General features: G+C 39.7%; 2 protein-coding genes across 2 annotated transcripts in view; both read right to left on the reverse strand.

Moving 5' to 3' along the window:
- Positions 1–4,145, reverse strand: part of NFXL1 (nuclear transcription factor, X-box binding like 1) — a 49,048-nt gene extending 44,903 nt beyond the window's left edge. Inside the window, exons 1-3 of the mRNA XM_086611351.1 lie at positions 3,971–4,145; positions 2,440–2,610; positions 1,973–2,082 (exon numbers count right to left, since the gene is read on the reverse strand). Of these exons, the coding sequence (XP_086467477.1) occupies positions 1,973–2,082; positions 2,440–2,610; positions 3,971–4,130 (441 nt within the window). The 5' untranslated portion in view covers positions 4,131–4,145. The remainder of the gene's footprint in view (positions 1–1,972; positions 2,083–2,439; positions 2,611–3,970) is intronic.
- A 3,202-nt stretch (positions 4,146–7,347) lies between these two features.
- On the reverse strand, positions 7,348–12,408 carry CNGA1 (cyclic nucleotide gated channel subunit alpha 1). The gene is given in 7 exon segments (XM_086611894.1): positions 7,348–8,765; positions 9,603–9,709; positions 9,855–9,962; positions 11,314–11,415; positions 11,517–11,542; positions 11,923–11,993; positions 12,297–12,408. Coding segments are annotated over 7 exon segments (1,944 nt in total).
- Between the last annotated feature and the right edge of the window lie 287 nt (positions 12,409–12,695).

Raw genomic sequence — 12,695 nt, forward strand, 5'->3', positions numbered from 1 at the left:
CATTGTTAGATTAATACAGGCAGTTTTGCTGTAACAGATTCATACCTATTATCTTTTTTCCTGTTGCTTATATAATATTTATATAATCATAGAAATGTTGATTCAAACACACTGTTGGAGGCCATATAGCACAGCTTCATGCCCAAGGTGGGACTATTGCCAGCTTCGCTCAGTCCAGCCACAGCTTTGCCTGGCAGCGTCATACTACCAAGTGTCATACTACTTTCCTGGTACCCAATTTGAACCTCTCAAGCCCCAGTTTGTGCCATTGCCCCTTATTACACCATCTGTCACCACAAAGATGACTTTGGCTTTAGCCACCTTCACAACTCCAAGTTGACAAACACTGCAATTGTATCATCCCTTAATGTGTCCTATCTGCTAGAATAAACAAGCCCAGCTCTCCCTCCACCTCTCTCCCTGTCCTGTACTCTAGGTCTCTAGACATCTCAGTAGTAAAAGTACTAAACACGCTTTTCTCCCTTTCAAACTTTAGGATTTATATACAATGCTACTAAGAAAAGAATTTGATTAGAAATAAGGCTTTCAACGTAGTGTCTTTTGTTCAAAGAGCAGAGAGGTTGTAAATGGAACAGAATCAAAAGCAAATGTGTTTAAGAGAAAGTTGACTTTGCCAGTATCCTGTCTCCATCACTAAGCCTCTATGTTCTTGTTCCCAGTGTACTTCTCTCTCAATTCTGGAATGAAATCACAATCCTTTGCTTAGAAACAGCCTGCTGCTGAAAAGCAATTTAAGTAACAGAAATGCAGTTTTATGACTTTGCTGCTTTCCACGTATTGACGTCTGAAATTGTCAGCTTAGAATGACTATAACAATTTGGAACAAGAAATGCAGCAGGAAATTTAAGATTGAATCTCTTTTTTAATAACTTACAACATTGTTATAAAATTATACTGTGAAAACAAGGAGAATTTCCCCATTACCTTACAGAGGGCAGAGTCAATGACCTAAGTTTCTAAAAGTACAGTAACTAACTTCCCAAAACTAAAGCTAAAGAGGAGACATGAAGTAAACAAACACACTTGGCTGAAAAGTTACAGATTCAAGATAACTAACAAACCACTGAGTTGTAAAAGACTTCCAAGTTGCCAAATCATCTCACTTCTGCTGAGGTGAGATTAACTCTATCAAGAGACACAGAACTTTAAAATCAAGCTAAACATAACACATTAAGGTCTGAAAATGTATGGACTAAATATGTTAAGAATTCATATAAAACATATCGCACTTCTTTCTAAAAAAAAATTTAATGACTACAGTTTCATTGGATGCTTTTAGTCCACACACATCCACCATAAGAACTGAAGGATGCTGTGTGCTTTTTTGCTTTTAATGTTAAACATACAGTTGCAAGTATGTATTTGATTCAAGAAAACGTAAGAGAAGCAGTGTTGGGCCTGTCAAAGTCAAAGGGAAGCTGACACATAACAACAGAAGTTAAAAAGATTTGTCCTGAAATCTCTCCTACGAAAAATGTACCTATATGAAATACGACAATCTTCTCAGACATGTCACCCTTCTCTTTCACCCAATCAGCATTTGGAGCAGCGAAGTTTATGTTAGCTCCCCTGCTGTAAATCTAACAAGAATATTTCCACACTTCCTAGCTCTTGCTTTGGCATTTGCTACGACATAGCTTATTGAATACAACATTGCACGCACTGGCCTTCCTGCACTTCTTTTTTTCATCTGCTACTCTCTGAAATGTAAATGTAACTATTTTACATTAATAACAAACACATGTCAAAAAATACATATTCTGATTATAAGCTACGTATATACAAGCACCTATTTATCTAAGTATTTGAAAAATCCAAAGATGCAGAATGTTGCATTAGTACTCTATCACTTTAAAACTATCAATCCCAAGAATTTCCTTAGTAATCTAATTAAACACAAGTTATACAGTGATATTTGCTTTATTCTAGAACACTACTGTAAAATACTTACAGCTTGATTCCTTTTAACTGAAGCAATGCAGATCAGACATGTCATAGCCCCTGACTGAAAAGCTTCATTCATGTACTGTCTTGTACGTTCCAGTTCACTTGCATCTCCATCTTTAATGTATAAAGATTTTTAAAGCAATCAGTAATGTTTGATCTGCTATTCTGTACAAGTTGAGACTGCTGTAAACGCATATATATTTTTTTCTCTGAACAGGCCAGTCATACACTATTACAAAACCACATTATTAGAAGTACTTAAGACAGTTTCAAAACTATACCATTGATTCTGCATAAAAAGGCAACAAGTCCTGCCAGCATGCATTGCTGGGAACAAATACTTTTAATACAAGACATCAGAATAAAGTGCTTACCCTCCAATTATGGAAAATTTCTAATATACAGTCAATAATATAGCATTGTTTATGCTTTCATGCCAAAATACAACTCAATACATGAAAAAAAAATTACCAGTTTGACTGGTGTAAATGGTAAACGTTTTGGCCAAAATCTTTCCTTGTTTTACTTCAGCATCTTCATCATCATCTTCAGACGAGGAGCTGAATTGGTCTTCAACTAGCTTTTTTGCTGCAGCCTGATTAGCCTTCTTAATTTCATCAAATTTCTTCAGTGAAGATAATTCTATTAAGAGAACAGATTCATGATGGTTAACACCATAGTAGCTAGTAATAACACCACATTCAGTTCTACATGCTTTCAACTTGCTTCCTTTTTTTTTTGAAGAGCTTGCTGATTTTACGTTTTTAAGGGCAGTACTTTGCTACGTTTTCAACGCCACTTTTTTGCTGTGCATTATCCATAAAATTCACAGCAAGAGTTACCTGTCAATTACTGCTGACAAATCCAACCAAACCTACTAGAATATATGCATCTATAATGCTGCTCTACAAGAAGGATACTTTAAAAACCCTCATACGTACATCTTGCACAAACACAACTTTCATAGCATGGGGAAGGAAAAAAAAAAACACACCACTCCCACTCCCCCCCCAAAAAAAAACCAACCCAGGCAATTCTTAAGAAGAGCAATAGTTATAATTTGCTCATACCCTATAGGTACCTCTACCAGCATTTGATATTTCTGAAATCACGACTTGCATTGATCCCCCTCCATCTAACAAGTCTTTACTGGAATATTGGGTTCACGCTGTTTCACAGCTAGCAACACTAAAACTGACAGAGTGTTTTAATATACACTTTTTTTGAAGTTATAGGATGCAAAATAGATTCTCACATTGAGGAAAAAAAAAAATACAACAGAGTTCATAACAAACCAGAGTGCCTTTAAGATAACATACCACTGAGATAGAAAGGTTTTCAGCAGATCACAGGTCTTAAGTATCTCCTAATTTTCGTGGTCTTAAGTGGAACATACATTTACTGGGGCTCCATCAAGTTTAGTTTTAGGACTTTCGTTAAGAAACTATGCCGCCCCTTAGAAGTGCTCGGTGTGTGGCACTTCTCTACCCGCACGGGTATCACTCGGGTATTAACTTGCCCTCACTGCAGCCCTCGCGCTCGGGAAAGCCCGCGCTGTTCCCAGACCGGGCCGAAGCGGCACACCGACCAGACCACCCAATCCAACCCAACCTCTCCGGAGTATTTCCGACCGCACCGAAGAACAGCTGCTCTGTCATTTATTGCACACTTTACTCTCCTGCTCGAAGGGCAACGACTGTGCACCCTGGGGGGGACGCAGCGCCCAGCCCCTGGACTGCCCGGCGCCTCCGCGGTTCCCCCAGGAGGTACCTGGAGGCAGGAGACGGCACATGGCGGGACACCGGCTCGCTAACAAGCGAGGGGGACCGGGGCTCCCCGGCCACACAAGCGCCATCCCCCGCCCCCCGTCCCCGTAACGCCGGGAGCAGCCCCGGCCCGGGCGTCTGCAGGGGGCCCCCGAGGCGCGGCTGGGCTCCGCTCCCCAGCCTGGGGCCCCGCAGCCCCCGGCCGGCCCGGGGCACGGGGAGGACACGACACTCACCGCGGGCCCCCTCGCCGCCGACCTCCGCGGCCGCAACGCAGGCAGCGCCGCCGGCCTTCGGGGCGGGGGGCCGGGCGGCCGCCCCAGCGCGGGCGGCGAGCCGCTCGGCGGGCCTGGCGCGGCCCCGGCCCCGGCCGCCCTGCCGCCAGGGCGCCTCCATTTCTGCCTCGCCAGTGGGCGAAGGACAGCGGAGGAAGGACGGCCCCTCCTCGCACCCGCGGCTGAGGCCGCCCCGAGGCGAGCTCGCCCACACGGCCCAACCCCTCCGTGCGGAAGCGGCGATGGAGGCGGCGGGACGCCGGTCAGCTCCCGTGCCAGCGCGACTACATCTCCCAGCGCTCCCCGCGCGGGCGGGGCGGACGTGACGACGAGGGCGCCAACACCCAGCGTGCACCAGGCTGGTGCTGGCAGCGCTCTGTGGAGAGGGTCGGCGGTTCTGTGGGTAGTGTGTACCGCCGCCCTCGATCGTCGGAAGAGGGTTTGCTACTACCCAGGTTGGCGCCTGTGTCTTACTTAACGCTTGAATTCCTTGGTGTCTGCTGCTCTGGCTGCAGAAGAAGTGCCGTCAGCTCTTTCGCACAACCATAGAATCGTTCAGGCTGCAAAAGATCATGAAGTCCAACCACTAACCTAACACTGCCAGGTCCACCACTAAACCGTCTCCCGAAGCACCACATCTATGCGTATTTTAAATACGTCCAGGGATGGTGACTCCACCACTTCCCTGGGCAGCCTGTTCCGATGCTTGACAACCCATTCAGCCAAGAAATCTTTCCTAATCTCCAATCTAAACCTTCCCCAGTGCAACCTGAGGCCATTTCCTCTCATCCCATCACTTGTCAACTTGGGAGAAGAGACAACACCCACCTCGCTACAACTTCTTTCCAGGTAGTTGTAGAGAGCAACTGGGTCTCCCTTCAGCCTCTGTGTCACCAGAGTAAATTTCTGGCAGCCTTTTCTGCAGCATGCGGCTCTTGCGCGCATTTTCTTCACCCCTCCTTCAAAGGACGAGAGTTAAAAATCGGCCACAAAGCGTGTTTAGAAACTTTACTGAAGTATATCCAGATGGTTTTACAGAACAGAAATACATATTAGGAACCCGTGTGCGTCCCAAAAAGTTATGACGAACAAGTGCAAGTTGAAATAGTTTTAATTTTATTGACATTTACTTATAGCACTTATGTTTTGTCTTGTGCCAGAAGGAAACTCTGCATTTAGGGTTTTTTTTTCAGCAGATACATACTTATAAAAGTTAAATAATACAAGGCTTCCAATCGTAAAGAATCTGAAAATAGTAAGTAAACTACTGGAGGTGAGTTCTGTTTTTCTGTTTTATTTTGAAGTGTTTTAAATCAAAGAATTTTTATTCTCAAGAAAGAGGCAGCTAGTGACTACAACTCGTGTCATAGACTGAAGGATGAATAAAAGAAAAAATGTGAACAGTGAATCTCTGACTTTATTAATTAAAACTCATATCACACATTTCTCTAATACAAAGTCTTAAACTCTTCGACAAAGGAGAAGAGTGCTTCCTAAACGCCTAGCGAAACATGACACAGCCATATTAGAATGCTGCCGCCGTATGGATTGCAAATTATGTTTAAGACCCGAATTGAGAGAATGTTGATTGCAATGTCCAACTTTCACAACATAGTAAATGCCAGAATAACGTTTGTTCTTGTGTGCATGGATAGAGCCTTTAATGAAATGATGGCATACTCTTTCCCCTCACCAGCACATTATGCTGTATGTCATTAAAAGCACAGGATCAACAGTGAATGAACATCTGTTTCATATTTACATTTATCCTTGTTGTTCCATATACATCCTGTGCATTAATTACTTCATAACATTTAATCCTCGCAGTGAAATCAGGAGTTATTTATAGATCTCTGGCATTCTGGAAACTTATCAACATTACAAAAAATAAAACAACCAGAAATTAATGCACTTTACAAAAGACCCAATTTGTAATATCTCCCTATTATTAAGGAGAAGAATGAAAGTATAGAGATACTATCAAATTATAGTAATATTTACACATGTATTTTTTAGGAATGGCAGTCCAATCGTGCAGGAAAATAAAATTGCCCTAAATACAGAATTATTCATTCTCTCCTTGCAGTCTCTTTCTTCAATCCCTGTCATCAAACTTTTCCACTGTTAAGTGGCTATGCTCAAAGTCTGCTGAAATACCTGACTGAAAATACCCAGCTGAGATTGCAACTAGTAAAACCAGTTTTTGCTGATGGAAAGAGACACAAATTAGGGAAGAAACCCAAGGAGATAATGCTTCTGAAAGCAGTTGAAAATATATCTGACATATGAAACAGTAGATTTTACTATCTCAGTAGCAGTTAAGAACAGAAGAAAGAAAGACCCTGTCAGTGAAAAAAAAAAGAAACTATTTAGTCATTGTATTCTTTCCCCAACAGCAGCTACAGAAGAGGCTGTAGGGAGAGTTTGGCCTCTTTCTGTCGTGTCTGCCCCTTGCACTCTGCCAGCATCCAGAACTGTTACATGAGGGACATCAAAAATTTTAAGCACAGATCTTAAAAATTTGGTACTCCATGTTCAGCAGGTATATGATTACATGGAGCAGAACAGTCTTCAATATTATGTATTTGTTATTATTGTGGAGAGAACTGCTAGATTTTGAGCCGTTCTTATTTGTCGTACAGGTGCTTACAAAAGGTCAGATTTTATCCCCTCCCTATTCCAGCCTTTGCATGTAACATCCCAAACAAAGCACCATTTAAAACTGCCCGCTTATCTTTCAAGAACTCAGTCAAGGTGGACCCAATGAAGCAATAATATTTTCCAAATCTTAAACCTTCAGTACTCATGTCTGCATTGTAGATATATCTAATTCTTTATGTAATATCCCATTCTTCATTAATCTTATGTTAATCAGTAGAGATTAAAATGTGTTTCTTTATATGCAATTTAATATCATGGTTCATGCCTATATTGACTTCAAATAATAATACAATTGTTATCAACCTTTTCTTTCCATAAGTAGACACAAAGAAATTGTTTTAAAATAGTTAGCAAAACTTGCAATATTTACTGGTATATGACTGTATGTAGATTGAATGCATTTGCTGTACAGCGGTGTTACATAGAGAGTACCTAACACATTAGCAGATAGTACCACCTGTTTGTGCAAGAGCAAGGTGTTATCTTCCATCCTCATTCTCAATTCTTCTTTTTGTTTATGAAACCTGCCAAATATGTGCTGCTTGTAGGAAATCAGCGACATTACCTCAACAGATAATTTTTCATAATTGATAGTCAGGTCCTACAAAGATTAGAAATGAATGCATTCAGCCCCATGCAGGATTTGGCCCAAAGACTTATTGGCAGCCTCCACTGTTTTATTCTGCTTTTGACGCTCCAGGTTTATCTGTGGATGGGTCTGCTTCTTCTAAGTCTGCAAATTCTTGCTCTATAACTGGCTTCAATATTTTCTCTATTTGTGTAAGTCTTTTTTTCAGTTTCTGTTGTGCAGCTTCATACTCGGCCAACAACCTGGCAAACTTTGTTTGTAATCTGTTCATTGCTCCTTCCATGTAGGTGACCTTCTCTTCCAGATCTTTAGGATCACTTCCTAAATTTGCCACTTCAATGTCCAGCAACCCGTCTTTCATTAGGATTTGCTTGCCTTTTTCTTCCAGCATAGCCTTTGCATCTGGATACTCTGTTAAAGCCTCCATGAGATCATCTTTAGACAGACAAAACAAGTCAGAGTATCCGATACTTCTAATATTGGCTGTTCTTCTATTGCCAGCTTTGCTGCCTTTGATATTAAGAATGCTAATTTCTCCAAAATAGCTGCCATCACTTAGGACCACAAATTGGGTAATTCCATCATCTGCGACTACTGCCAGCTTGCCTTCTTTGATAATGTACATCTCTCGTCCAATATCTCCTTTTTTGCAAATATAATCTCCAGGACTGTACACTTGCGGCTGAAGTTTCAAAACCAGTTCAACCAATAGACCAGCTTCACAGTCTGCAAAAATCCGCACTTTTTTTAGTGTTTCCAGGTGAACATTGATTGCAATCTCTGCTCTTAGTTTATCTGGCAGATACTTCAAGACTTCCCTTTCGTCCACAGCCTTTTTGTTTGTCCACAGGTAGTCAAACCACTTTATAACTCTTTTTTCCATGTCTTTACTCACATTTCGAAAGTGCATATACTGCTTGATAGCATCGATCCTTGCTTGAAACTCTGCCCTGGCCGCATTCATGTTGGATATCATAGAGCCCACGTTACCAACAATGGTGGCAAAAATCAGTACTCCAACCAAGAAGTCAACAACCACGAAGAAATACTCAGAATCTCTTACAGGAGGTGGTGTTTCACCGATAGTAGTCAGAGTCAGTGTTGACCAGTAGAGACTGTAGACGTACTTTCTAGTCAGTCGGGCAAATTCAGGGTCGGAGGTGTTGGGGTAGACCCAGGTGTCAGCTCCAAATCCAATGGCTTTTGAGATCGAGTAGTACACACAGGCATTCCAGTGAATAATAATCACAATGTACATGACGAGGTTAGAGATCCTGAAGATATTGGGGTAGTTTGTCCTTGTTTCTGTTCGCTGGAAGAATTCAAACATCCGAGCTACTCTGAGTAGTCTGTTTATTCTTAATTCTGGGTAATTCAGCCCTAACTTAAAGTATAAGAGATCAGTTGGTATGATTGACAGAAAATCTAATTTGAATTGAAAAGATGTCTTATATTTCTCTCGAAGCTTTTGTTCTTCTTTCACCAGAAGACCTTGCTCCAGGTAACCTGAAATCAAATTGTAAATAATAAAAAATTTTATGACTTCAACTGTGTTGTGCTTAATGTCAGTCCAAATCTACTCTGAAAAATATTTTGGGTGCAAGCTCCAGATAACTTATCTTACTTTTTAATAAGCAATTTCTTATTTCCAAATATTCAACTTAGTGCTATATGGCTCAGCTTGAGATAAACTATACAGCTTTGAAAATTAAACATTTCTAGCCCTGATTCTTTCCCTTCACTTTTCCATTATGATAAATATCTGATAAAAAAAACCAAAAAAAACCTCTCGAAAACTCCAGAGGCTATAGAAAGGGTGGTTAATAAGGGAAAGAATTTGAACATGGGAATTTCAGTTCCATATTGAGTGTATCCACTCAATAGCTCTGGATGTAGGATAAGATTTTAAAAGAAATAGTTGCAGCTGAAGTTAATTTGATGTCTTGCTTGCTGAATAGTCTTGAAAATCAAGCGAATGCTTCAGTCTCCTTAAATACAAAATCCAGATTTAGGTGCAATTTTTTCAGAACCCCTGGTCCTCACTTGGCCACGCTGCGTGTTTATGTTGTCTTGTTGAGTCAGCTGCAGGCAAAACAGCTTGTATCTAGCTTACCTCACGCCTGGCTTACCTCAGGCTTTTTGTATTCTTTGAGTAATACAGCAGAGTTTCTCCTGGTTTTACAGGTCACAGACGACAGTCTTTCAGAGATCTATCTCGATGTCTTTTTCACTATTGCACCTCATCAAGGACACCCAGATAGTAAGAATAATAGTATTCTGAATATTTTAAACCACCTTACACAAATATATGAAGAAGAATAAATAATCATTGAGTATACTTACCTGTTCTTGTCCGTACAAACATGTCAGCAACATAGATGGCATCAGAAATGTAATCGATAATAAACCATACTGCTAGGTAGTAGTGCTGAAGCTCATCAAAACAGGCTCTGAATAGGAAAAGACAAATTACCATTTAATGAAAATTAAATACTTGCATGAAATCAGTGATGAATAAAATATTTTTTTTTTTATCTGTGTAGGGCTATTACAGTTTGCCAGAAGTTTTATATAGTCATTAAAGGAGTACATCACCTAGCAATAATCATGGTCCAGTTGTACATGACAGGCATTGTGATGCAAAACAACCAGTTGTAATATATATTTCCTGCTGGATCAATAATGAAAATATCTTTCTTCTTCCTAAATGATAGGCATGAAAAAAAAAAAAAAGATTTAATGAGAGACTTAAAATGCATATAACAATATTTGAGGAATGAAGCATTCCAGAAATTGTTGTTGTAGGATATGGCCTTTAATAAAATTGAGCTTCCTGCTTGAATGCATGGAGAACGCAAAGCTGCTTGTTAGGTGTGACTTGGGATGCAAAATTTAGAACAAATTTTTGTGAGACAAATCAGCTTTGCAGGCCCACTTCGGTTTATAGCGGCACATGTAATTTCAACCTTTTAAAATTAATTCATTTTCTGCCCAATTAACTGTCTGTGGGAAACTACGGTGGGTCCGTGGATCCCAGGACAGAAGATGAAGAGATTGACCTTGGAGAGATTGCTGTGTACCCCTGAAGATCTGGAAACTCCCTGAACAGAAGAAATGGAAACAACTTGCAGGCGCTGGGAGAGCCAGGGAACCGTAAGATAAGGAGGAACTGTAAGATAAGAAACTCGGACCGTGTTTTTGCACTAATTGCACGACGTAATGAGTTTGGCTCAGATTATATAGAGCGCGTCATCACCAACGATGTATTAGGCTAAGGCGCGTGAACAGCTGTAGTTAACCCGTCACCTGATTGCTTGTGTCGCATGCGCTGTTAGAATTAGCATAAAAGTGTGCTGGAACCTGCCATAAACACACACACACACACTGATGAATACTGCTTGGGCTTGTGAGTGTCGTGTCCGTCTCAACAGCAACATACAGCGACAACCGTCTTGTCTGATAATTGATCTGATCATTTTTCAAAAAATAAAATGTTTATGTGACTATTAATGTTTAAATAAGTGAGATAAATCATGCCTTTCTCACTGGGAAAAGCTCTGAGAAAGATTAAACATTGGCATAGTTTACATAAAGAAACAAAAGATCATGAAATCACACCACACAAGTTCCTGCTGCGGTACTTTAAGTTTCTGTTCCTTGGCCAGAAAATTATGAATTTACCAAGCAAAAGGTAAAGAAAGAACTTTTAGATGATGGAAGAGTTTACTTGCTTGTACGTGCCGTTATGTGTGGAAGAGATTGCTTTACACTGGCACATCTGTTGCTGCAGGGTGCTATACAAAAAGTATTGAGTAATCAGAATCGAGTGGAGATTTTTCTTGATTAATTTTTCAGATCGATCCCATACATACATATTTCTGTTGTCCACACATGAAGTTAGATAGAACGACTCTAGGAGAAAAAGAGCAGTCTGTACACTCATTCACTAGAGCATAAGCATCTTATTTACAGGATGTCCATAAATGGATTTGGTTTTGCATCAAAAGCAATTTTATTAGACTAACATAGCAGGACCTAAATGAAAAATACTTACTCTTCTTTGTTTTCTTTCTTCTTGGACTTTTCTTTGTTTTTGTTTTTCTCCTTTTTTTCCTTGTTCTTCTGTGTTTCTCCATCCTTTTTTTTTTCTGACTTGCTAAGAAATAGATTTACATTTTCAGTTGTTACAGACTAAGTTAAAACATATTTGGAAAGAAATAGAAATAGAAGTAGTACTATTATGACACTTTTTCTTACCTCTTCTTGTCTTTTTTCTTTTTCTTCTCTTGTCTAAGGAAAATAAAAATATGATAAGCTCATGGGCTGCACATAGTCATTACCTCCACATTTGTTTATTAGAATAATCTGAATTCAGTAAGGATAACATTATACTTAGGCATTTGGCCTTCAAAAACTGTTTTGCTTATTGTATTCACATAGAACTACTTTTATTTTACATTTATAGATATAATGCCAATAACTTTGGAAGTGAGAATGATCATCATAATTGATGTGCACGAAGTTCAAATGTATGTGATCTTTTGGGATTACTTGAATGACATAACTGTTTATAGAGAAATTGTTATTTACATATCATTCTTTTTCGTTGCTGCTTAAACAACCAGTATTGCAGTACTCGCATTCTATGAAATGGCAAAGATACTTACTCATCTTTATTACTATTGTTGTTAATATTGTAGTGTGCAAATGCACCAGGTAGATACCATTGCCTAGGGAAAAGCAAAACAACACAGTTATATGATATCTGCCGAAATACAAAAAAAAAAAACATTAATCGAAATTGTAACGAACTGTTTCTCACCGTTTCAATCATGGGCTAAGTTGTCTAAGGAAGTTGAAAGAGCACAGATTTTTATCTCCTAAATACTTACAATAAGCAATACATCACAATCTTGAAAACTTATTTTATTAATAGAGAGTGAAGAAAATTGGATAACGGCAAGTATCTATGCTTAGTTAGTCCCATCCAAATTATCAAAGAAAAAAACCCAAATAGATACAAAATGGTAAATTTTACATACCTGTTTTCCCCTTTGTCCATTGGTCCAGGGTCCTCACTGGTGTCTTGCACTACCACGCTGGGAACAATTGTATGGGAGTGATGTGTTTCAATCAATCCTACCTTCATGGTCAAGTTTGTCTTACCTTGGGTAATTGAGGAACACTGAATTAATTGAGTCATTTCACAACTATCAGAGGTAACAAGCATTTTTTTTTTCACTAAAGATGAATCTTTTATATCCTTTCTTTCCCCAAAGTCAACAATAGTATTTCCAGTTTCTTCTCTCCCATGACATCCCCAACAGACAAGAAGGGGCACTGTGGATGCTTCAGTGTGCTGAATAACCAGGCAACTACTGCTAAAGAGAATGTTCAACACATCTTTCTCTTAAAGGAAGAATTAATTTAGGTCTT

The sequence above is a fragment of the Tauraco erythrolophus genome, chromosome 5, assembly GCF_009769465.1.
Source record: "Tauraco erythrolophus isolate bTauEry1 chromosome 5, bTauEry1.pri, whole genome shotgun sequence".
In the NCBI taxonomy this organism is placed as follows: Eukaryota; Metazoa; Chordata; class Aves; order Musophagiformes; family Musophagidae; genus Tauraco; species Tauraco erythrolophus.